We start from the raw sequence: 26,321 nt of genomic DNA on the forward strand, positions 1-26,321 counted from the left end.
TTTTAGGTCTCTCCAAGGCTTTGCTCTAAAATGAACTGCTTTTAAAGAGCCTTCCCCCTCCCTGGAAATCTCTGAAATACAGTGACTCATCACAGGCTTCTACAGGATTCCCTAACTGGTCTTCACTCCTCCAGCCTGACCTCCTCGAAGCCACTTGCTGCAGCCAAGGTAATGTGTCTTCAATGCAAATTCAACCCAGCGTGCCCTTGCTTAAAACCCTTTCATGGCTCCCTACTGCTCCTAGGTTGGTCAGAGCCCGGGCTCCCCACTCCCTCCCAACTCCCATGTCTAGGCCCTAAGCAATCTTCCCCTCCCTTCCACTGCAGCTGCTCCACATGACACCCTCCCCCTCATTCTCTACTCTCCAGCCAGTTTTTCTAACACACATGTTTTTCCTCACTTTAGAGTTCTTGCACAAGCTGTCATCTTTGTGTAAAATGTTCACCTCCCCACCTCTTCACCCAGCTTATTCATCCTTCAGGACTCTACTTCCCTCCAGAAAGCCCTTCCTGGTTCCCCCAGAGTAGCCAGGGCCCCCTTGGTTTGCTCCTTTGCCTCTGCTCAACTCACTTGCAGTTTCTTGTCCAGTGCTGGTGATCACGACTGGACTGTGAGCTCCACAAGGGCAGGGGTGGTGTCTGACTGGGGGGCTTTGGGGACTTTTTTGAGCAATGATCACTTCTTTTTGAGAGCCCTTTTAGTTTTCCAACAGTTTAGCCCTGTTTATTTTATATTTGGAAAAGTTTGTCTTGATTTTAAACTAGAATTTATATTTGCAAATAAAGGCTTACTTTCTGAAAAATGAAAAGTTTTACTTGTTTGAAGGAATAACTTATGCTCTAGACATTTACTTCACTTGTTAGAAGTCTGGGTAAATTTACTAAGAATGTTTCCAAATGTTTTCTTACTATCCAGAAGTGTTAGAATACCTAATTTTTGTTCCTTGAGAGATCATAATTTTCCACACTGCTATGGTTACTTTTAGAATCAGCTCTAAACCATTTAAGATCCATCACATTTCTAATTTAGTTATTTCCTGAAGGAAATAAGCAGTAAGAACACAACACCCCCTAAATCAATACAGCTATTTATAAGCAAATGATGTAGACATTCTTCAAAGCTCTTTGCTTGCTTTTGTTATCATTCCAATCTAACCGGGTATTTGCAAGGAGCTGCTATCAGATAAAATCAGCTGCAAATAATTGACCTATTTCTCAACACTATTGTCACACTTTGAAGTAATCTGCAAGAAACTTTTTGATTCAAAGAGTCTTATTTTATAAATGTAATACATTTTTCCCTCAGTATTTTTTAAAGTATGTTTCATCAGGTACACCAAAGTACAGCCAACTGGCTCTACAATTTGCATTAAAAGGAGTCAGAATCACACTCACATGGTTAGTAACAAAGGCTAGCACTACATAAAGGCATCTTTACATGGAATAAAGAGACACATATGTGAACAGTCACAGGAGCCCAGTTAGCATATAGAATCTTCCACAGAGGGTTAAAAGAATTGTTACAAAAATAAAGCCCATAATTGCTATTAGAGGCAAATAACTGCTGAAGCAGCATTCACGGTCTCAAGCAACAGAAGTAACAAAGCAGCTTGAAATATCAGGGACTGACCTACAGTTCCTCCCAGAAAACAGCCTCCTCTCACCGCAAGGGGGAAAAGACGTATAGTGAGGACTTTGCCAGAGAAAAAACCAAATGGTTTCAGATAGATTTTCCTATGTTGTACTTCCCAGGAATTATATAACTATTCCTCTTTAAATAAACAAATCGTCCCTGGGACAGGTTGGGTTTTCAAGAATACACAACCTGGATTTGGGTAGGGTATGTCCAAGGCAACCAGACATGTATGCATGCAGGTGGAACTCCCAGCTGCCTCAGGAAGTCTTGCTTCATTCTTTGTTAAGCAAACTATGGCACCCCATCGTAAACTCTCATACACTATCCCAAGAACAGAGAGCAGGTGGCAGTCACCTCCTCTTCTCTCCCTCTGACTTGTATATGTCAGGATCATTCTGATGCAACATGAGAAATGTAATCCACCTGGTTTAAGGGGAGAGGAAAATAATCATGAGGCTGAAGGGATAAGACTACAGTAGTTCAGCTGGACTCGCTTAGAGTCAGAAGCAGGAAGAGTGCAGGAGGATGGAGGCCTCCATGGAGCCTCTTGGGAAGCACCTGCCAGGAAGCAGCAGCTGAGATGAGGTGATCAAGGACATGCAGGGCTGCATCTGTCTAGAAACTGCGGGGCAAGAGGCCTGAGGGCTGGCACAGGCTGACCAACGCCCTTGAAAGCCCAAGACTGCACTGCTTTGTGGTCCCACAATAGAGAAAGTCACAAGAAACAGTAGCGATAATTTATCCCCTTCACACAATGCCTGATGGGGGCCACCCACAAGTCATAAATAACCAGAGGACACAGGTGGTAACCACAAGGGTGTGTAGGAAAGTAATGACCTGAATAGGGTGGGGAGTCAGAAGAGGGCAGTGTCAAGAGCTTAGGGCTTATAGCCAGGCCATCTGGGCCCAGTCCTGGCTCTGTTACTTTCCAGTTATGTGACCTTAGGCAACCTCTCACTGCCTGCTTATTCACTGGGCTACTGTGAGCATTCAATGAAGTGATGCATTCAAATGCCTAGCAAAGTGCTAGGCACAGAGAAAGCAAACAATGCACAGCAGCTCTCATGATCATCCTTATTCGAGAAAAGAGGCCATCCTTAATGACCCTGGAACACCTCTTCTAGTGGAACCCATGGGCTGCACTAGGCTACCCTCACGGTAGTACTATCAACGCTGTCTCTCAATTGATGAGCCTCAGGTGTGGTGGGAATGGACTTGGGAGCTATGCACAGTAACATGCCCTCCATCTGTAGACCTGAGATGGGGATTTGCCAGTAACCAAGTAGAAAGACACTGCAGTTTATGGTAAGCCAAAGAAGAAAACAAGGAAAGATGCAAAAGCATGGGAAAAAGAAAGAAATAGAATTCAATCATATGGTATAAGGTGAAACAAATATGAAAGTGCATTGTTAACCTCTACTAAAAGGCAAGGTTTCTCATGTAGGGTCCAACTAAATGCTGTTTGCAAGAATCATGACTAAATCAAGGCAACTTAAAATGACTACCAAGGCAACTTAAAATATTAAAATATCGGCCAGGTACCATGGCACACACCTGTAATCCCAGCATTTTGGGAGGCTGGGGCAGGCGGATCACCTGAGGTCAGGAGTTCGAGACCAGCCTGGCCAACATGGTGAAACCCCGTCTCTACCAAAAATACAAAACTTAGCAGGGCGTGGTGTTGGGCACCTGTAATCCCAGCTACTCGGAAGGCTGAGGCAGAACTGCTTGAACCTGGGAGGCGGGGGTTGCAGTGAGCCGAGACGGCGCCACTGCACTCCAGCCTGGGCAGCAAGGGTGAAACTGAGTCTCAAAAAAATAAAAAATAAAATAAAATAAAATAAAATATTAAAATCTAAACTATAGTCAAAGGTTATAAAATAAATGCAAATGAATCCACATTGAGACATCATCTTGGGCCAGCCACAATGGTTATTATTAAAAAGACAAAAAATAACATGCCAGCGAGGATGTGGAGAAAAGGGAACTACACACTGTTGATGGGAATGTATGTTAGTACAGCCACTGCAGAAAACAGTATAGAGATTGCTTGAAAAACTAAAAATAGAGATACCATACAATCCAGCAATCCCACTTCTGGGTATTTATCCAAAGGAAAAGAAATCAATATGTCAAAGGGATACCTGCACCTGCATGTTTACTGCAGCAGTATTCACCTCACCCAAGATACGGAATCAACCTAAGTGTTTATCAGCAGATAAATGGATAAAGAAAATGTAATACACACACACACACACACACACACACACACACACACACACACAATGGTGTACTATTTGGCCACAAAAAGAATGAAATCCTGTCATTTGCAGCAACATGGATGCAGCTGGAGATCACAATGTGAAGTGAAATAAGCCAGGCACAGAAAGACAAGGATCACATGTTCTCACTCATATGTGCTAGCTAAAAAAGCTGATCTTATGGAGGCAGAGAGCAGAATGATAGATACCAGAGGGTGGGAAGGGTGTGTGGGTGGGAAGGAGGAATAAAGAGAGGTTGGTTAATGGGTACAAACACACAGTTAGAGAGAAGGTATAAGTTGCAATGTGCAATAGCAGAGTAGGGTGATTATGGTTAACAATGCATTGTGTATTTTGAAGTAGCTAAAAGAGAGGACATGAAACATTCCCAACACACAGAAATGATGAACACCCAAGGTGCTGGATACCGCCTAATACCCTGATTTGATTATTATACATTCTATGCATGTAACAAAATGCCACATATGCCCCTTAAATATGTAAAATATTATCTATCAATACAAATAACGTCTTCACCTAGCAAAAAAAAAAAAAATGAAAAATAAGATGTCACACAATTAGTATCAGACAACAGAAGTAAAAGCAAGTAACTATTTCACAATGAATCTATAACTGTTACAAACTTCTATATACTAAATATGTAAGGCACAAACTACTAGAAATATAAGGGGACTGTAACATACACTTCTTTCTGGATAGATCAAGTTGTCAAAAACTCATAATTTAAACATTACAACGCAATTATAAGATTAATTTGAGACACCGCACCTTCTTTTCCAGCATGTACCACGAAACATGTATAAAAACCGATGTTACATTAAGCCACAAAACAAATCTCAAAAATTAGAGAGGACTATGTTTTTAAAAACCTAAGCCATTCATGCAAGCATTATTCGTAATAGTCAAAGAATGGACACAATTCAAATGTTTATCAAATAAATGGGTATCGGGAGGCCAAAGCGGGCAGATTGCTTGAGCTCAGGGATTTGAGACCAGCCTAGGCAACATGGCGAAACCCCGTCTCTACAAAAAATACAAAAAAATTAGCTGGATGTGGTGGCATGCACCTGTAGTACCAGCTACTTGGGGGGCTGAGGCGGGAGGATCGCTTGAACCCGGGAGTTCCAGGCTGTAGTGAGCCAAGATCATGCTACTGCACTCCAGCCTGGGCAAAAGAGCCAGACCCTGTCTAAAAAAAAAATGGATAAATAAAACGTGGTACATCTGCAGAGCGGAATATAATTTGGCAGTAAGAAGGAATGGGGCAACCCGCTTGGGTCCCCTTCCACGCTGTGGAAGCCTTGTTCTTTCGCTCTTCACACTAAATCTTGCTGCTGCTCAAAAAAACAAACAAACAAAAAAACCAAACAAACAAAAGAGAAAACATGATGCTATGAGAAAGAAGTCAGTCATAAAGACAGCATATTGTATGATTCCATTTATATGAAATTTCTAGAACAGGAAAATGTGTGGAGACATAAAGTAGATTAATAGTTGCCTAAGGCTGAAGGTGGGAGAGGAGGGTTGGCTAGAGGGAAATGGGAATGACTGCTCATGGGCATGGGGTTTCTTTATGGAGCGATAAAAATGTTTTAAAAATGATTGTGGTGATGTTTTGCACAACTGTGAATATTACTAAAAACCAGTGAATTGTACACTTTAAATGGATTATGTATTAATTATATTTCAATAAACTGTTTTAAAACTAAAAACAAAAGCCTAAGCCCTTGAAAACGAAAAATACACTATCTTAAATAATATTTGCATCAAAGAAAAATTAAAACTATAGAGAGTATTTAAAGAATATCACTGACACCATTACACACCAAAACGTGTAGGATGCAACAAAAGCAGCAATTAGAGGAACATTTATAGCCTTAATTGTTTTCTATGTTAAAGTGAAAAAAATAACATATACACAAATAAACCAATAATTCAACTCTAGTAGTTAACAGAAATGGCAAAACAACTTAAACTCAAGGAAAATAGGAGAGATGAATTATAAGAGACACACATGGAAAGTTCGTATTTCATTATGCTTAAGATGTCACCTTTTATCAGGTGTGTCTTTTTCTATGTATCACTAACAAAAACTGCTGCCAATTAAACAATGTCACAATGCTTTGTTATCAATTGCAAGATGTATCCCAACTTCAGAAGTGTTAAAATGTGGAAAGAAAATGCACATCTTTGACTGATAAAATACAGTAAACTAAAAAGCAGAAAGACAGTGTGACTGAAAACAAATCCAAAATTTAATCTTTGGAAAGAACAATAGACAAGGAGGTAAATTTTAAAAATTTAAAAAAGAAAGAAAACAAAAAATACAAAGTATTAGAAATACTAAAGCAAATATAACCTTATTTATACATATTTATATATATAAATATATATATTTCTTTTAGTTTTTTTAGTTATATTTTAGTATATTTTGTTATATATTTTTAGTTATATTTGCTTTAGTATTTAGTGTATATATATAGAGAGAGAGATTCAAATTTATAAGATAATACTATATCATCAAAAAATTAAGAAAAAAACTCTACACTAATAATATTGAAAATCTGGATCAAATGGACAATTTTCTACTAAAAAACAAATTTTCCAAATTGGCTTTAAAAGAATTAAATATTTTAATTAATTTTTAATTAAAAGAATTAGAAAATCTAAGTAAACAATGCTCATGAAAGTAATTTTAAAACTGTCAAAAACGTAACTTCCAAAAATTGCACTAGATCCCCTGCAAATATCAGGAGTCACTTCTATATAATCTTGGTTTCCCTTGTTATTAGAATTATTTTAGAACATAAAAGATCAAAAGATTTTTTCATAAAATTGGCATAACCCTGACATCCAAACTGCAAGAAGTATTTTTCACCTATCAAATTGGCAAAGACAAAAAAGAAAGAAAGAAAAAGGAAAAAAAAAAAAACTATGAAAAAGCATAGTATTTGTAATGTGGGAGAAACAGGCAATTTCATCCCTTTCTGATGAAAGTACAAATTGACACAACTTCTCTGGAGTGAATTTTGGAAATATACATGAAAAGACATAAGTTTTTGCACACGTTTTCAAGCTGTGCACACTTCTAGGAATTTATCACAAGGTAATAATCACAACTACATGTAGAAAGCTTTTGCAATAAGGATGTTCATTGAGACATTTTAATAGCAAAAATGTAGAAACACCTTAAATCAGGGGTTCCCAACTCCCCATTAGGAACTGGGCCACACAGCAAGAAGTGAGCAATGGGCTAGCAAGCATTATTGCCTGAGCTCCACCCCCTGTCAGATCAGTGGCAGCATTAGATTCTCATAGGAGCGCAAACTCTACTGTGAACTGCACATGTGAGGGATCCAGGTTGTGTGCTTCTTATCAGAATAATTATCTGAGGTGGAACAGTGTCATCCTGAAACCACTCTCCTCAGCCCACTCTCCATCCACGGAAGAACTGTCTTCCAGGAAACTGGTCCCTGGTGCCAAAAAGGTTGAGGGCTGCTGTCTTAAATGGTCAATATTGGAGAGCAGATTTGAGTTTGACAAATCCATCTGATGGGACTGAGTCATAGTATCGAAAAGTAGATAACATTTTTTTTTTTTTTTGAGACAGAGTCTCACTCTGTTGCCCAGGCTGGAGTGCAGTGGCCGGCTCTCAGCTCACTGCAAGCTCCACCTCCCGGGTTTACGCCATTCTCCTGCCTCAGCCTTCCGAGTAGCTGGGACTACAGGCGCCTGCCACCTCGCCCGGCTAGTTTTTTGCATTTTTTAGTAGAGACAGGGTTTCACTGTGTTAGCCAGGATGGTCTCGATCTCCTGACCTCGTGATCCGCCCGTCTCGGCCTCCCAAAGTGCTGGGATTACAGGCTTGAGCCACCGCGCCCGGCCGAAAAGTAGATAACATTTTAAAGATAAAAATAACATTTTTAGGATACAGTAAACATGCATATTTTAGATATGCCCAAATGATTAAGATATGAAGCAAATATCTTTAGGTGAGATAACAAAAGCTGTTAACTTTTTTCTCTAATTCCTTACAATTAACATGCATTATTTTCTAACCAGAAAAATTAATAAACATTACTATAATTTTATTTTTACAAATATGAAATATACTAATAATGCCCAGAGAACCAGAACAGAGGGTTTGTGCCTGACATGCCCCAGTTCAGGAGGATGTGGATGAACCAGTAAGAGTCTTATCACTGTCACGGAGACCCATCTGGGCTGCAGCCTGGGGAACCTTAGGGCCCACAGCTCTTTTAAATAAAAAGCAGAACATCCTTTGTCTATCACCCTAATCCAGGTTTCCATCCTTGGGAAGTATCAACAGCCTGTTCCGACCCAAGGAGCCAACCAATTGCCTCTTTATCTATGGGCCATGTCGCTTCCTGGAAATTTCTCAAGTAGAAACTGTAAAAACATCTTATTTGGCACAGAGTAGGCTTCTTAAAAAATAATAAGCCAATTCAAACTCCTACCTAGATAGGGAATACTTGGAACCATCTTCAGGCTTCGGATATATTCCCGTGTCCGCTTGTAATTATCTTCTTTCGACATCAGGTAGTCCAATTTCTCAAAGGTAGTCTTGTCTTTTCGATTCAAAAGCTAGAATGAGAAGAAAATATAGCAAAATAAATAAACCAGAAGAAGCTAAAGAGTGGATAACTGTGGATGAATGCTAAAAGGGAAAATCCTAAGTGGCACATCTATGGTGTGTCAAATCCCGGACAGAACCAAGGATTTTAAAAGGCTGTTTCATGCATATGAGGTAGGAGGCAGGACTCGACTCCAGAGGTGGGGCTTGGACACTGGACCAAATTGAGGACTAGCTAAAACAGGGACGAGGAGAAGCAGTTTTCTATGAGATACACTCACCAGTGTGCCATGTCAGTTTACCATCGCCATGGCAACACCTGGATGTTACCACCCCTTTCCATGGCAATGGCCTGAAAGTTTTTCTAGAAATTTCTGCATAATCTGCACCTTGATTTGCATGTAATTAAAAACACATATAAATATGACCTGCCTCTGAGCTGCTACTCTGGGCACACTGCCTATGGGGTAAGCCCCATACCGCAAGGAGCAATATCTCTGCTGCTGCTGCTGCTGTACACTGCCACTTCAATAAAAGCTGTTGTCTAACACCACGAGCTCGCCCTTGAATTCTCTCCTGGGCAAAGCCAAGAACCCTTCAGGGCTAAGCACCAGTTTTAGGGTTTGCCTTCCCTGCATCACAGAGATGGAAAGCTTCAATCTTGTCATCCTCACAGAATCTCACACTTGGAAGCTACCCCCCAAAGCTCCCTGGCCCACTGTTCTACATGATGTCAGAATCCCCCAAATAACAGCAACTTGTGGGTGCAGAGAGCCTACAACAGCAAGGTGCTAAGGTAGAAAAGCAAACTGCTCAGGGTCACCTGAAGACTTATTTCACAGCTATATCAGGTCTCTTTCCCTGCATCCACAGCTATTTGCTCTCCTCACCATCTCCATGGCTAAAAGTCCTAGTAAGTTCCACACAATTCACATGCCGATGTACACAAAGCCAAGCCATCGCTTGAATCCAGGCTACATCCTCCAGATCCCCCACAGCCAACTGTGTCATATTTACACTGGATGTGGTAATTTTAATCAAAAAACGACAACCTTCTTTTCTCTATGCAGTTATCGAAGTGGCAACTTAGTTAAGCAAATACAGAATGAACAGATATCCAGAGTCAGAGGTTAGAGAAGCAAAACCCTTTGTGACTGAGATCTCTGGTATGTAAAGCTGGCCACCAGGGAAACAGTGGTTCAATGTGCATTTGAAGCCTTCTCAAAAGAAAGGAACAGAAACCAGAACTCCTGGCTTTCAAGACTTTATGCTAAGGACTCAGGCTGTGGTCAACCTGAAAGTCCCAAGTCAAGGCCCAGTACCAGAAAATGGCAACATGGCTTACTGAACACGGCTTTAAGGAAAGAAGTCTAGGCAGAAAGGCCAGGCTTAAAAGGAGGAGTTGGGGGAGGGGTGGCTGAAGCAAAGTATGAGGCTGATGCTGGCAGCATCCCTGAGTCTAGCTGCCAGGGCCCAGTGCTTCTGGGATTGGAGGTCAATGGCTAAGTCCAAGAGGATGAATAAACAGAAGCCCCAGGGTTGGAGTCCCTTTGACCAAGGTGTTCAGACCTCGATGGTCTGTTCAAGGACCGAGAACAAGAGACCCACCATGTTCATCAGACTGACGTAGGCCAGTGTTCAAAAGCCCCGTCGTGCAATGGAGAGGAGTGGGACAATAACTGCCTAGCACCTGGGGAAGCCGTGCAGTTCCTGAGACCTGGGTCTGCAATTCCCAAACTCAGGCCATGTCTGGTGCATTAGGGAGCCCTAGGCTGCTTTGGGAAGGCCCTGCCTGGTTCCTTCATCTTCAGCCTCTGGGGCCACAGAGGATGCAGCCATGAGACAGCCCACGTGCACAGGAGCAGTGGTAGCTTACGAACTTCAGTAAGGAGAGGCAGAAGAATATGCTGAAAGGAAGGTTCTGATGCTGAAGAAGCTGAAGGATAAAAGTGAACTTTTCTTTTCCCACTGGGGAACTCAGGACATATCAGTGTGGTGATGCTACACAGATGCTCAGGACAATGGCTGCTTAACTGGTTTGCTAAAATGGACAGGGAAAAGCACCATCTTCTACTTGCTGTTTGTAAAACACTATAATGTATAATTCATCTAATCTTCACAAAGCCCAGTGGTAAAAATGGAGCAAGGACTTTTACCTCCATTTCCAGTTCATAATCACAAGTATTAACTTTTCCAAATATCTTTGGGGAACTTGATTCAACAGAGGAGAGAGATATAGTACAGCAATGTGGTAAGTACACAGAGACTGATAACACAGACAAAAAATAAATGAGCTACTTGGGAGACTGAGGCAGGAAGATTGCTTAAGTCCAGGAGGTTGAGGCTATAGTGAGTCTTTCTATAGTGAGTCTTGATTGCATCACTGTACTCCAGCCTGGGTGACAGAGCAAGATCCTGTCTCTAAAATAATAATTATTATTATTACAAATGAATTATGGGAAAAGGAAGTGTCAAGGAAAGCTATATAGAGAGGCAGCATTTGAAATGAACACTTAAGGATGAGAGATTTGTCAACGAACAATATATACTCAGACCAGAACCAGATACCTACTGGAAAACAGCTCCATTGTGGTTTTGTTTTGTTTTTGTGGAGACACAGTCTCCCTCTGTCTCCCAGGCTGGAGTGGAGTGGTACAATCTCAGCTCACTGTAACCCCTGACTCCTGGGGTCAAGCGATTATTCTGCCTCAGCCTCCCAAGTAGCTAGGATTACAGGCATGTGCCACCACGCCCACCTAATTTTTGTTGGTTTTTTTTTTTTTTTTTTGAGACGAGTCTCACTCTGTCACCCAGGCTGGAGTGCAGTGACTGGATCTCAGCTCACTGCAAGCTCCGCCTCCCGGGTTTACGCCATTCTCCTGCCTCAGCCTCCCGAGCAGCTGGGACTACAGGTGCCCGCCACCTCGCCCGGCTAGTTTTTTTGTACTTTTTAGTAGAGACGGGGTTTCACCGTGTTAGCCAGGATGGTCTCGATCTCCTGACTTCGTGATCCGCCTGTCTCGGCCTCCCAAAGTGCTGGGATTATAGGCTTGAGCCACTGTACCTGGCCAATTTTTGTATTTTTAGTAGCGACCGGGTTTCACCATGTTAGCCAGCTAGTCTCAAACTCCTGACCTCAGCTGATCCACCCGCCTTGGCCTCCCAAAGTGTTGGGATTACAGGCATGAGCCACATGACCGGCCAAAGAACTGCTCCATTGTTAAGCAGACCACTCATTTCCCTTACTCAGGAGGTCATTCTTTATTAATGCAACATAGAACCCCTTACTTCTTTGGCAATGGCAGCCATTAAACAAATCTGAATGTCCTCCTAACACACACTGTGGCTGGGCCAAGCTGGCTCCCAGGGCTCAGGTAACTGGTTCTCCAGTCTCAGCTGAGGGACTGCCCATGTCCCTTGCCATGCCCAGCCTACCTGCCCAGCCTGTCAAGTGCCTGTATGGACAGCACCTCAGAGGTGATCAGCCTATCTTCTATGCCTCATCCCCAACTTGCCCCACATACTTACAGACATTCAGAAGGGCTAAATCTAGTTAATTTTACTCATCTGCTCCCTTCTGTGCCTACAAAAGAGACTCCGACAATATCAGCTTTCTCAAGAATAGTGCATAGGTCACTAGAAGACATCAAAAAACCCTAAACATGTATTTCCCATGATGTATTTGAAAACTGAGAATTTCCTCTAGAAAAATGCAGGAATAAGCCAGGAATTAGTAAGACACAGGAAACAGGAAATTGTGGATCCAATCCAGGAGTAGGAAAGGGAGATATGGGATGACCAATGAACAGGAGGCCTTAAGAACAACTGGTCCACATTGGATCAGCCCTAGAAGAGATGTCTCCAGAGAAAAAGTGGCTTGATTAAAAACCTGACATGATGGCACATGGAGGGGAGGGGATAGACATATTTATTATATGTAATAAAAAAAAATTTTAGGATTACTTAGATATCTGGTAGATAGGATAAGAAAAAGTTTTTTAAGGCAATTAGAAATTCCAGAAAAATGGGTAGGGCATGGTAGCTCACACCTGTAATTTCACTACTTTGGGAGGCCAGGAGTTTGATACCAGCCTGGTGTGCAAGATACCATCTCTACAAAAAAATTTTAAGGCCGGGCATTGTGGTTCACGCCTGTAATCCCAGCAATTTGGGAGGCCGAGGCGGGCGGATCATGAGGTCAGGAGTTTGAGACCAGCCTGACCAACATCTTGAAACCCTGTCTCTACTAAAAATACAAAGATTAGCCGGGTATGGTGGCGGGTGCCTGTAGTCCTGGCTACTCTGGAGGCTGAGAGGGGAGAATCACTCAAACCCGGGAGGCGGAGGTTGCAGTGAGCCGAGGTTGCACCACTGCACTCTAGTCTAGGCAACAGATTGAGACTCCGTCTCAAAAAAAAAAAAAAAAAAATTAGCTGGGCATGGTGGTGCACACTTGTAGTCCCAGCTATTTGGGAGGCTGTGGCAGGAGGATTGCTTGAGCCCAGGAGTTCAAGGTCGCAGTGAGCTATGAGCTATTACACTCCAGCCTGGGCAACAGAAAGACCCAAAACAAAAACAAACAAACCAAACCAAACAAAAACAAAAACAAAACAAAACCAAAAATAAATAAATAAATAAATCCAGGGAAATGACAAAATATTCAAGGAAGGGCATATTATTCATAGTTTACTACTTGACTATATAGTGAGGCATACTTACTCATTCCTAATCATTAAAATACCAAATATTCATTTAACAAAAGTGATTTCGCTATAATGATGAATGTGTTTGAGGAACAAGGGAAGGTGGTTCAGGAAAACTAAACAAACATCTAGCATACAAAGAAGTCACCAGATGCTGTTTAAAGCAGATGGGTCAAGAAACTGTGGCAAAAGCACATTGGTAAATATATGGCAGAAACTACTAGAAGAAGCCACTTAAACTGAAAGTGGTTGCCTCTGGGGAATAACTGGGGTGTGGAGAGATGAGTGATGAGTGTTAGTTGTTTCACTAAATCTCTCAGTACTTAGTGATTTTTAAAATTCATGTGCATGTAATGTTGATAACTTTTTTAGGTTTAATTTTTTAAATATAGGGTTTGTTTGCTCAGAAAATAACAGCATTTACTCACATGTTTTAAGCTTTCATTACAAGAACCATAAACTGCAAACCTCATCTGAATTTGAGGGTCCCTTAGATTTTAGAGTTTATGGGAAGCCTCAGGAAGAAACCATCAGAACTACATACGAGAAAGTAAATTGTCTGCTTACCCAGAGTCAAACAGATACTAAAATCATTCTTGTTCAAGAAAAGAGATAAGGAAGTAAGGTTAAGGAAAATTTCACTAAGTATAACTTCACTTCTAGTAAAGTTTAGAAGTCTTGGGGCACCCTGAGATTTTCTTCCATAGTATTGATCATGATTGTGCTTGACTGTAAGATTACATTTGTGTCTCCCTCCACAAATTATGGACTCCATGAGGAGGGTGACCATGCTGGCTACATCCACTCTACTGATCCCTGTATCTGGTATGATTCCTGACACAGAGGAAATGCTGCCAAAATATTTGCTGCATAAAAGAATCATGAGAAAAATAACAACAACTGAAAAATCCAATTACTTGGAAAATTTTGAATATTCAAATAATTCTTAGGCAAAAGACCAAATAAAAGCCAAGATAATGGACTATTTACAAGCCATACATAATTAGAATACTGTACATTAAACTGTGTGATAAGGCCAAAAGCACATTAGGAGGAAAATTTGTGGCTTTAAATTCATTTGTTATTAAACAAGAACTAATATAAATGAACTAAATATTCAACTCAACAAGCTAAGAAAATAGTGAGAAAATGGGAGAAAGAAATCAATGGGTAAAAGTAGAAATTGGCATGTTAAAAAACAAAACATCGAACTAAAAAAAGCTAAACATCAAACCTATAGAAATGATTACTAAACCTAAGAGCTAATTTTTATAAAATATCAATAAAATAGGTAAAATGCATATTAAAAAGCAAAAATATACAACATAGGACTGAGAAAGGGGCTATAACCACATATGCAAAATGAATTAATTTACAAGGTAAAAACAAAGTCCCTGCTTATTAATTTTGAATCATTTTCATGGTGCAAAGGATAAATGGGACTCACAAACCATGAGGTCAAAAGCCAGGAAGATCACAAATCTTGGAGAAATACCTGAAGAAGTGGATGGCTTCGGGAATTTCCCATCATGCTCTGAGTACCTTGTATGTGGCACCTGTATTTGACTGATCACAAACCACCGTTCCCCTTTCTAGTAAAGCAGTTCAAATCTGGAAGTTGTCTCCATGGAGAAGAAAAAAATTTCTCCAAATTTTCTTTATGAGGACTTCGGTGTCTTGCTCCCTTGCCTCGAGAAAATATTTCTTGATACATGGAAATATTTTTTAGCAAAGAGCCTGCTGCTCCAAATATGTTAAAATTGGCTTAAAATTCCATTTCAATTCCAGTGTCTACTGTTGATATGGAAAGAATTTTTAGTGTTGTGGATAATCTATGGACCAATGGATTCAGCAGACTAAGTATGGAATCAGTAAGGAAATGAACTGGAATTTTTAAAATAATTTTTTACTTCTTTAGATACAACATGCCCATTTCTGAAAAATAAAAAACTACAATGTCACACACCTAATATAAAATATTAGATGCAATAGAGACTACTGTATGTAACACAAGGAAAAATTATAACTGAAATTTAGTGGTATCCTGGCTAGCTGTCCATGTTTATCTTTGACTAAAGCTATTTTAAACCCTGTACAAACAGAAGTTAATTTGTAGAAAATGTAGTAATATAAATAATTCCTGTCTACAGAAAGGCAAATAATGCCTCATAGAATGCTACTGATTATCACCTTCGGAATAGTGACTAATTTCATACCAATTTTTAAAGTGATTTTAGCCTTCCTTACCTGATTATAAAAGTACAGTACTCTAGCTTCTCTTTTGATATGGTTGTAATATCTTACTGGTTCTCTCCTTAATCAATGAGTTAAATAAAATCTTTGACAAGTATTCATCTTATATTTGTATGAGTCATGATTTTATCTTTTTAAAAAATCATCCTTAAACAGTTACATGTACACATATACACATGTATCCAATCACATGCATATACACACACATACACAATCCTGTAGGACAATTTTCTCATTTAATTCTAATAATTTTTGTTAATTTTTTTATTCTACCCATGGCAACCCAGCAAATAGTCCCACAAAGACCCAAGAATAGAGAGCCGGCAGGTTGAGTTTGATCCCCTAACATATGTTTGCCGAGGGCCCATTCAGGGTCCAGATCTGGTCTGGCAGTGGGCAGAGAGTCAGGTACCAAATACACATCTCATTTGTTCAACCTGGCTTCGCAAGGAAGGATCAGAAACACTACATAGGAGAGGGTTCTCTAGGGGAAGAACAAACCCTATCACCCAAAGAAGGAACTGCAGGAAGAGAGTCCTGAAAACAAGTCTAGAGGGATTTCAACAAGCACAGATGGGGCTGGAGAGGCCCTGAGGCCACAAAAGGCATCAGTGCGGGCCTGGAAGTGGACACACAAGGGTTGTTTAAGGAAACAGCAGTTTGGCTAAAGTGGAGGCAAGTGTTGCTTTGCATAAGACTAGAAGAGACAGGGGAGAGATGGAAACTCTCCTTGTCACAACGTGTGGTTTTGACTTGGGCATTTGGATGCCATAGACGTGTGAACACCATTTTGACTGCTTATTCTACTTTTCCAGATACTTCAGCTCAACTTGCAAACAGGGGAACAATCACAAACTGCTAAGCATGAACAGTGAATGGAAAAGAATGAGTTGACTATGGCCATGTTTTAACAGAAAATTCCTCAGGCCAGCTCTCACATCTCTTGCACACATGACTTGGGGCTCTGAGTTGCTGTGTTGCTGGTGGTAGCAGATGCACCGCTGGCCACAGCTGAAAGGTTTATGGTTTGTTTTTTAGGGTCAGGAAGTAGGTATGAAATCTTTTGGTGTTTGTTGCCAATGTCGAAATGCCTCTATTATGTCCTCAGCACTCTGCAAGACACTCAGCACCCACTAGCTTACATCATGTGCCACATCCCCAGATGCAAGTTTCTCTCAGAAACACTCATGAAGACACACCAATTCTCTCTCATTCTAGCTCAGTCTCTCTCCTTCACCCAGAGGCATCACTGAAATACAGTGTTGGAAGTCCACATGATGGCTAAAAACTGGCTGACAAAATATTCATTATCATAAAACTGAAGGTGAAATAAATGCTCAAATGGCAGATCAAAAAGAAAAACTGGCATCAGAATGGTTGTATCTGAGTACAATGCCGCTCTGGAGGAGTGACGGCACAGAGCCCCCGTCCTAGCAAGGTGGATGAGGGGTTGAGGGAGAACACTAAAAACTATCTTTAACCAGGGACGTGAAAACCTTGAAACTATGTTTGGAGAGATCGCTCCAGTAGCGGTGTGAGGGTGGCCCAGAGAGCGCAAGTCCCGAAGCAATGAGACCAGCTGAAAGAGGATGACAGTTCAGGCCATAAGTAAAAGGGCCTCTCATACAAGGATGGAAGCCTCTGCCAATCCATTCGAGAATAGTCAAGTAGAGTCAAAAAGAATAACAACAACAACAACAGGTAATACTTACCAAACCCTCAATATGAGCCAGGCATAGTTCTAAACATTTTTTCATGTATTTACTCATTTAATCCTCACTGTAAGAGCTAGGCCCAGGGCTCAACTCAGGTGTCTGATTTAAGAGGCCATGCTCTCAGTCTCCATGCCCCTCATTTCTTGGTCTGAGGTTCCCACACCAATGCAGATCATCAATGCAGATCATATGTAATATGTATTCAGATCCCTTCGCTGCATAAGGTACAGGCTGGGGTGACAATTTCTCACAGATGAGTTTTTCCACTCATGCTCCCCTGGGGCTCTCCTAGGCTGGAGAGGGACTTTTTGATGCAGCAATACCTGACGTGTCTCTCTGATTTCTATGGGTAGCTGAATTCCAGACCCCCATGTGTGTGCAGCCGGACTCTCCTCTCTGTGCAGGCATTACAACCCTTGCTCCCAGCTGCAAAGGCTTATACACAGCAGTTTCTCTGAACTCTGCTCACTGTTTTGACTCCGAGAGCACTTTATTTTTAACACATGGTGACTTCCCTTTCTTGGCTTCTAATTTAGCTTTGCTTGTTGGTTTTTTAATTTGGTTGTATTTTATCCAGAATTTGTGTTTGTGTGTTTGAAGCAGGAGACTGGGAGGGAGAGGCTTATTTCTCAGTCTACCATATTGCCTAAGAGCCTAAAACACAGTCTGTTAAGAGAGTCTTCTGGCACTCACCATCATCTTCCTGGAAACCAAAGTTTGATTTCAGACATGCCAAGTGCGAGCTGTCAAAGGAACATGCAAGCAGAGGGCTCTACACAGCAGACAGCTGGAACAGGGTTCTAGGGTACAGGAGAGAGATCAGGGCTGTAACTGAAAAGCCAGCCATCACTGGGGTACAGCAGGTGACACTTGAAGCTCCCCAAGTGGATGAGACCACCAAGGGATGGCAAATGGATCAGGGAAGGTGGAGAGGTCACCGCCTTGCAGAAGATCCACATCCATAGAAACAAAAGGAGTCAAGAGGAAGAAAATTAAGCCAAGGGAAAAGAGATTTTTCAAGATGGGAGTTATGAACAGTATCCAATGTTGTAGCAATGTCAAGGAAGATGAGGGTGCAAACGTCAGCAGATCTGACTGAGAACTTCTGAGAAGCAGTTCCAAGCCAGACTATGAGGAATGATGAGGATGTGTGAGTGAAGGCTGCAAATGTTGGTTTCCTCTGCAGCCATCTCCTTATCGCCTCACCTGACTCACCTCCCACCTGATCAAATGCTCAGAAATGCCTCCAAAAAGCAGCTCAGGCCTATCACCACCTTCTCAACAACATCAGAGGGTGGCTACCACTGAGGCACTGCGTCAGATAAAGTGGGGCAAAGGGCACTTCCTGGATGAAGGACTTTGAATTCCAAAGTATGTGAATGTCACACATCTGCTGTCCTGTGATATTTGCCAAGTGGCCTTAGTTCTTTTAGTACAAGGAGCGATTCTCTGAATTGCACAGCTCAATGACTGTGTCCCCAGATATCTAGGACTGAGAGCCCCATTCCCAGGATCGTTCCCCTCCCAGGTCACCACCCTCCAGACCAGGCCTCCTGACCTGCCTTTCAAGAACTTCAGTTTTCACAATGCTGCGGCAAATGAGTCAAACTCTTTGGATCAATTCAGTAGGAAAGAGTGAATCACTCTGGGAACATGCACAGAGCAAGAAGAGCATGTACATATGTGTGCACACATGTGGTGTGTGTGTTTACGCACATGCGCACACATGGCGTGTCTAGCACCTGACTGTAATTACTGTAATGAGTGACTCATCCATACTCTAGGAATTCCATACCCCCAGATCACTCACAAAGCAGCCAGTCTCCTCTTGAGATCACTCTAATTAAGAAAAAGTTTCATCAGCTTCTCAGTTGCTCAAGCCCAAAACCTAGGACTCACCCCTCATTCTCTTCTCCTCATCTCGACATCTCATCCAGCACACAACCTGTCAGCTCTCCCCAGCATATCCAGTATCAGCCTGCTGTTCTAATATCCCCAGCCACACCCTGATCCTGCCAGCATCCCCTTGCTCCTGAATTCTGCCCTAACCTCCTGAGTAGGCCCCCAGTTTCCACTCTTGGTCCCCATCCCCCACCCAATTTGTTTTTCACAGTAGCAACAGTAATTAAGAACACAAAAACCAAAGAGCAACTGGAAGCCAGATTGTGTCCGTCTCCTGTTTGAAATCCTTCACTGCACTTGGAACAGAACCTAACTCCTCTCCCAGGCTTTCAGCCCAACATGATTGGCCCCGTTGCCCAGCCACTGCCTCGTACATCCATCTCCTCCTGGCACGCTGAGCTCTGGCCACACTGACCTCTGAGTTCCTTGTTCACATCAAGCTGATTCCTGTGCAGGGCTTTGCACCAGCCATCTCCTCTGTCTGGGATGCTCATCCCCTCATCTTGGCATGACTGGTTCCTTTTGTCATTCAGGCCTTGACTGAAAGTACATGGCTGAATGTACGTTACGCCTGTACTTCAGCATGACGTTAGGGAAGTGAGGCCCTCCCTAATGCCACACTAAAGCAGATACTCGGTCATTCTCTGTCATGTATTCTGCATCGCTTTTCTTCCAATTTGACAGCTCCCTGCTGATCACTTCATGTATTCAATAAACATTTATTGGTCACTTCTTGTGCCAGCCAGACTAGGCACATGTTTATTCTCCCTGAGTAACATGAAAGCCCATGAGGACAGGGGCCTTGACTACGGCTTCAGAACCTGACATTTGAGAAATGTTTGATTTGCAGAATGAATAAGAGCCACACGGTGATGTGTACTCAGGAAATCGGAATTGGCTGCTACACCTTCCTGCTCAGGTTTCATGGTTTTAAGGGAGCCAATATTCCAAAGTCGTCACAGTGCTGGGGTAAATCATTCCCCATCTGCATTTTTCCAGGCCAGCTATGGTAGCCTTCCTGTTTGTGTATGCAGACAGCATTTATTAAGGGCCTACTGTGTACAGGCCTATGTTCAGTGTCAGTCTGTCCTGTCTAGCTCACCCAGCAGCTAGCACTTAGCAGCCACCCATGGAGAGGCCAAGAGGACGCCCCGCCCTAGCTTAATGACCAATTCTCTGGAGGTCATCCATGATGTGGCCAAGTAACAGGTATCCTGCCACACCTGTAACTCCCTTCCACCAGGTTTCCTAGATATTCAGGCTTTCAGTGCAACCCACAGGGACGGCACAGAGAGCTGGCCTGCCCTGTCCCCGGGCCCTGTGTGCTAGCTGCATTTCTCTAGCCCCATTTCCAAAGCAGTGTGTCTATTTGTCCCTGCCCTGTGCCCAGCCTGATTCTCTCACAGGTTCTTACCATTAGCAAGCCATCCAACACACCCGCCAAGAAGATGGACTGTGGATTCCAGCAGGACAAGGCTGTGTCATGCTGGTTCTGTCGCTCACTAGCTCTGGATCTTGAACAAGTCATTCTACCTTTTCAAACCTCAGTTTTCCTCCTCTGCAAAACAAAAACTATCACAGCACTGACCTTTGGGGATGTTATGGTTGGTTCCTCCAGTGCCACCTGCACCTCTCTACTCTGTGGCACATGAGGTCTCACCAGTTCCAACTCAAAGGACAAGTGAGCAGAGAGGAAACAGCTCTCTTTGGGCAACATTTCTATGGCAATCTCATACCAGAAATTAATAGCAAAAGAAAGATGCAATGCAACTCAGGACAACACATACAATTCAAACAACAAATGTATAGTGGCTAGGCACCAAGGATACAGAGAAAAATCAACATCATCAACGAGGCATGCAGTCAAAAGGGGGTGGCAGACCTATAAACAAAACTGCAGAATCGGTGCATGCCCCACCCTGCGTGCTGTTATCAGACAGGTGCATCAAGAATACAGACAGTGGAGTCTGCCATTCCACTGGGGATGGGGGTGATTTGGATGAAATAAAAAGATGATGAGTTTGGCCCCCTCTGTTTCCTAAATGCTCTATGCCAACCAACCGTAGTCCTTGGATTAACAAGACACGTGAGTGAGAGGTAAGAGTCTGATCTAAAACAAAGGCTGAATAGTGGGTTCACCAAAAACAAGCAGCTACCCCACAAGTGACCTTGGAGACCTCATGTTGTAATCCACACAGTGTGTTTCACCTCCTATCTCCCTGACACAATATTGTGGCAGTTGCCATTCTCATTTCCTAGGATGCTGCATCTACCCACGTTTTGCCCTGGTAAGTGGATCTCTGTAACCAGAGAAACAGCCCTGGCTCACCCTTAGGACACAATAGGGAGGTTTCTCAGAATAGGAACAGGGACATGTTGTTGCCCTGAGTCTCCTGCTCTTTGGTGACATGTAATCTTAGCTCCCTGGCATCTTCCTCTTCCCCACCAGCTAAATGCCCACTGAGGTGCAAAGACAGGAACCAACCAAGGGAAGTAGAGGAGCAACAGAAGCCATGGTATAAACAATCCAAGGAATGCGTGGCCAGAAGGCGTTTGTAAGGCAGTCTTCAAAGTCCTGCTGCAGCTCTCTGGCTCACTGGTTGCATGTCCCCTCCCTGACAGGCCCTCCTCTGACTGCTCTTTCTGCTGCATGCCAGTAACCAGGTGCCAGGCCAGCAGCAGCCACAGCCAAGACAGACCCAAATGCCCGGGAGGTACCGGTAGTCTACCAATCTTATTTTCCAAGTTCCTAATGCAATACTTATGGTACAAAAGGGAAAACAAAAACAAAAATTAAAAAAATAAGAGCCCTCTCTTGTTTTGGGTGACAGGGGGTAGGCTGGAATTGTCTTTTTTGTTCAGTAGGGTACAGTGGTTAAGAGCATGGATTCTGGAGCCAGGCTGCTTAGGTGTGATCCTAGCCCTGCCACTTAGCTGTGGGACCCTGCATACACCATTCTACCATTCTGTGTCTGTTTCCTCATCTATAAATGACAATAGTAACAGCGCCTATCTCAATGGGCAGCTGTCAGAACAAAATGGTTAATATACATAAAGTGTTTAGGGGCCAGGTATAATAATGGTTGACACCTATAATCCTAACAGTTTGGGAGGCTGAGGCAGGAGGACTGCTTGAGCCCAGAAGTTTGAGACCAGCCTGGGCAACATAGCAAGGCACCATCTCTACAAAAAACTTAAAAATTAGTTGGATGTGGTGTGGCCTGTAGTCCCAGTTACTCAGGAGGCTGAGGTGGAAGGACTGCTTGAGCCCAAGAGGCTGCGGCTGCAGTATGCTGTGTTCAGGCCACTGCACTCCAGCTTGGTGACAGAGTGAGAAGACGGACGGAAGGATGGATGGACGGAAGGAAGGAAGGAAGGAAGGAAGGAAGGAGAAAGAGAGAAAGAGAGAAAGAAAGAAAGAGAGAAAGAGAGAGAGAGAGAGAGAGACAGAGAGAGAGACAGAAAGAAAGAAAGAAAGAGTGAGCATTTAGGGCAGTGCCTGCCACATGTTTTTATCTTGGCATATGTGTGAGGAAGAACATGACCCAGATGGCCTGGAAGGGAGCTAGGTGAATATGCCCATGCCTTTGAATGGGTCCTGGGTGCAAATTCCATTCCAGGCTCCCCAAGGAAGTTTCCTCTCTCTCTCTCTCTCTCAATCTCTCTCTCTTTTTTAGAGATGGGGTCTTACTCTGTCACCCAAGCTGGAGGGTAGTAGCATAATCATAACTTACTGCTGCCTTGAGTTCCTGGGCTCAAGGGATCTTCCTGACTCAGTCTCCTGCGTAGCTGTGACACAGGTGCACACTACCGTGCACACTACCATGCCCAGTTAATTTTGTGAATTTTTGCAAAGATGAGGTCTTGCTATGTTGTCTAGGCTGGTCTTAAACTCCTGGCCTTAAGCGATCCTCCCACCCCCAGCTTCCCAAAGTACTGGGATTATAAGAGTGAGTCACTGCACCTGGCCTGGAGGTTTATTTTCATTACAGCAAAGAAGCATCAACAGGAGTGAAGACCCAGCCACCTTGAGCAGGGCCTGTCAAGCCTAACAGAGTGGTCCTGGGTACTGCTGTGACCTGCTGCTGCCCACTGTCCCGGCAGTACACAGCATCCCCTGGAGGACACCACAGCTTCATCCATGGGCCTGGCCCTATCACTGAGTGGACCATATCTCTGCGCAAGACCCTTAGACACCCTAGCCCTCTGTGCTAACTATCTCTGCCTCCACCAACTGTATAGCTTATAGGGATTGTTGAGAGTTACAATATTATTGACAGTAAAGTCTAGGCATCATGAGAAGATTCAAAAATCATCCCTCTGGGTCCTCACATAGCTCCCAGCAATCCAAGAAACAATAACAGCATCTAAGTGATGGAAAATTCATTTTAAAAAGAAATCTCCAAGCAACTTTTGAAAAAAAAAGCCTTACTGGTCAGAATGACTTAGAATCACAGGGCTGGCAGCAACTGCTAAGACCGGTGGCTTCCAAACTTGCTTTCGACCTCCAAAGCCATTGCTCAGTCGAAATTCACCCAAAAGTCCAGTACATAAAACTGATACAAACAGAGCTGCTCTGGTGGAAATAGTGCCCGAACCGCCTGCTTGGCAGCATCTCTCCACAATCTCAGCCCCTGGTGGCGCCCAAGGCAACTCTAAGGAACCCCTGGGACTCCACGAAGCACTGATGGAAAACCAAGAATCTACGCCAACCTCCCCGAGTTGATACGAGAAAATGAGCCGCACAGAAGTCATGCTCTGAATGGCATCTGAATGCAAACCCAGTTTTCTGACACTGGGCTAAAACTTCTCACTCTACTTTGCGAGGACTAGATCTATGGAAAACGGCAATTTAAAGAAATAAGGCTCATTTTCGATCACCTACAACATAATCCCTGAGTATTTTAAAGGCCCTTGAACCAGCCAAGTAGGAAACAGAGCCCAGCCCCACGAACTGGCAGAAAGAAGTTCGGAAATGAGTTGCAGAAGCACATCTGACAATTCCATACAGTTTCTGTCAGTTCCGTGGGATATAAACAGGTCTTGAAAGGCTTGCGCTGTGTGGCTGTGAGAGACCCCAGATCAGGCAGGCCAGGAGGTGAATGCTAATGAGCTATGGAAATAGCAATTACTTCCCCCTTGTCAGGCACTATGCCAAGAGAAGGAGGATAAAGAGGTCTGAGATATTTTTAAAGTATTTTTACAGCAGAAAAACTTTCCTACAGACTCAATTATGTAACTATCAGACTCCACCTCTGAGCTGAAATTACCCAGGGCCTTAGGAAAAAAATCCGTTTTTTCCTACACGGGGGTCACAGGTTTCTCCAGGGAAACTTAGCAGTATGGCTAGTGACCCAGGGCAGCTGCGAACCATCAGCCCAGAGACCTTCCCAAGGGCAGTTCGGAGCCTGCCAGAGAAAAATTCCAGCCAAGTGGAGGGCAGAAGTCACGCTGCTGACCCGGTCATCACACATGACGTGGTGGTGTCCAAGAAGATCCACTCTGGGGGATTCTGACCCCAGCCACGTCAGCAGCTTCATCATTCCCTGGTGCCAAAATGGGGATGGGGTCACTGATGGAGTGAGGATGCCTACAAAACTGTCATCAACTCATAGTAACTCTGTCATTGACAAAGTATAGACAGTAAGAGAAACGCTGGGGCTTGTGGAATAAAGAACTTCACCAATGAAATGATAGCCGAAATCAGACAGACTTAAGGAGATTAACTTACGGCCCAGGTTTTTGTCAGTCTGAAGATGGGAGCACTTTGTAATGCTGACACCACAGACATGAGAGAATGAAGGTTGTTGAGTTCTAGAAGTTTCTGAAAAAAAGATATGGAATAGATTATTTTGTTGCTATAAACAACAGAACAAAAACATTTTCAAGTGTTACCAAATGTCATATTTATAAAATTCAATTACACTTAAAAATATCTCATGTAGAAAACATAGTTCTAAGGAGTTCATAGAAACCATATGCTTTTTTTTCTCTCAAATTGTCAAAAGGTGAGTCTGCATCTAAAACATGTGCAAAATTTCATAAGCTGACTAGTCAGGACAGAAACGTGGCACGGGGTAAGGTTTGATAACGTGCATTACGTCTTTTTTTAGACAAATCTGAATACTGTCCCAGCAGGCTTTTGTAAACTAAAACCCCGACTGTGCCAGCAGCATCAATGTGGGTCTTCTATGATTATCTTAACACCAGAAGGAGACAGAGGCCGAGGAAAGATGGTACCAATAATCTGCATAATCCCTCTCAGCTGGGAAGGCAATGCTCGGGCTTCCCCATCACTTGACCATGTTCCTTTGAACCAGACCCCAAATTAGCGAGAACATTTGGATTCAATTCAGTCTCAGACAAGTTTCTTACCATGGAGGGAAACAGAATGAAACACAGCCGAGTGTAAGTGCAGAAAAATGCAACTGCTCTGTTCCTAGTTTTATGCTACCGGAAACTTGCTAACAGGATGGGGGTGCCATTTCTCATTCTTGGGAGACAGTGAAGTTTGGGTTATTAGGCAGGCTCTATGGAACCAGAAGACCTGGTTCCAATCCCAGCTCCCACTACTTGTGTGTCCTTCAGCAAGTTACCTAATCCTTCTGAGCCTTGGTGTCCTCATACTTAAAGTGCGGAAGGCAATCACGGCACTTCTGCCACATGAGACAGTGCATATCAACTGCCTAGACCAGTGGCTGGTCCCAGGGCAGGAGCTCAGTACAATGTGAGTCTCAGTCTTGTCTTTTCCCACCCCTGTCACTTAAGTATTTCCAAGCTCAGGTGCCCCTTCCTCTAATATGTCTTTCCTGACCGTGTCCCCAAAGAAGTCCATGCGTATCCGTAGCACACTGGATTGTACTTGCCTCTCTCTCACCCTGGCTGTTTCCTGAGAGCAGGGAAAAAGTTTTATCTACCACCGTGTCTCTCATACCCAGTACAGTGCCCAGCACATTGTAGGGCCTAGTGAAATGCATAAAGAAAGGAAAAGCCCTTATACTCAGTCCTCACAGCTCTATTCCTGCTTGGAAATTTCTCTCTCATCACATGAGCTATTTCATTTCATACATCTCGTAACATTCTCTAATTGTTTCCTGTGTGTAAGAATAGATTCTCTAGGCCGGGCGCGGTGGCTCAACCCTGTAATCCCAGCACTTTGGGAGGCCGAGACGGGTGGATCATGAGGTCAGGAGATTGAGACCATCCTGCCTAACACGGTGAAACCCCGTCTCTACTA

At 43.1% G+C, this 26,321-nt stretch overlaps 1 protein-coding gene across 7 annotated transcripts in view; it reads right to left on the bottom strand.

Annotated features, from left to right (window-relative positions):
* The window catches only part of RALGPS1 (Ral GEF with PH domain and SH3 binding motif 1), a 261,883-nt gene that overhangs the window by 150,832 nt on the left and 84,730 nt on the right, over window positions 1-26,321 (bottom strand). For all 7 annotated transcript variants that reach the window (XM_011931366.1, XM_011931362.1, XM_011931361.1 and 4 more), the window contains exons 6-7: window positions 24,816-24,908; window positions 8,396-8,522 (exon numbers count right to left, since the gene is read on the bottom strand). In XM_011931366.1, the coding sequence (XP_011786756.1) occupies window positions 8,396-8,522; window positions 24,816-24,908 (220 nt within the window). The remainder of the gene's footprint in view (window positions 1-8,395; window positions 8,523-24,815; window positions 24,909-26,321) is intronic.

Source organism: Colobus angolensis, unplaced genomic scaffold (genome assembly GCF_000951035.1).
Source record: "Colobus angolensis palliatus isolate OR3802 unplaced genomic scaffold, Cang.pa_1.0 Scaffold9, whole genome shotgun sequence".
Classification (NCBI taxonomy): Eukaryota; Metazoa; Chordata; class Mammalia; order Primates; family Cercopithecidae; genus Colobus; species Colobus angolensis.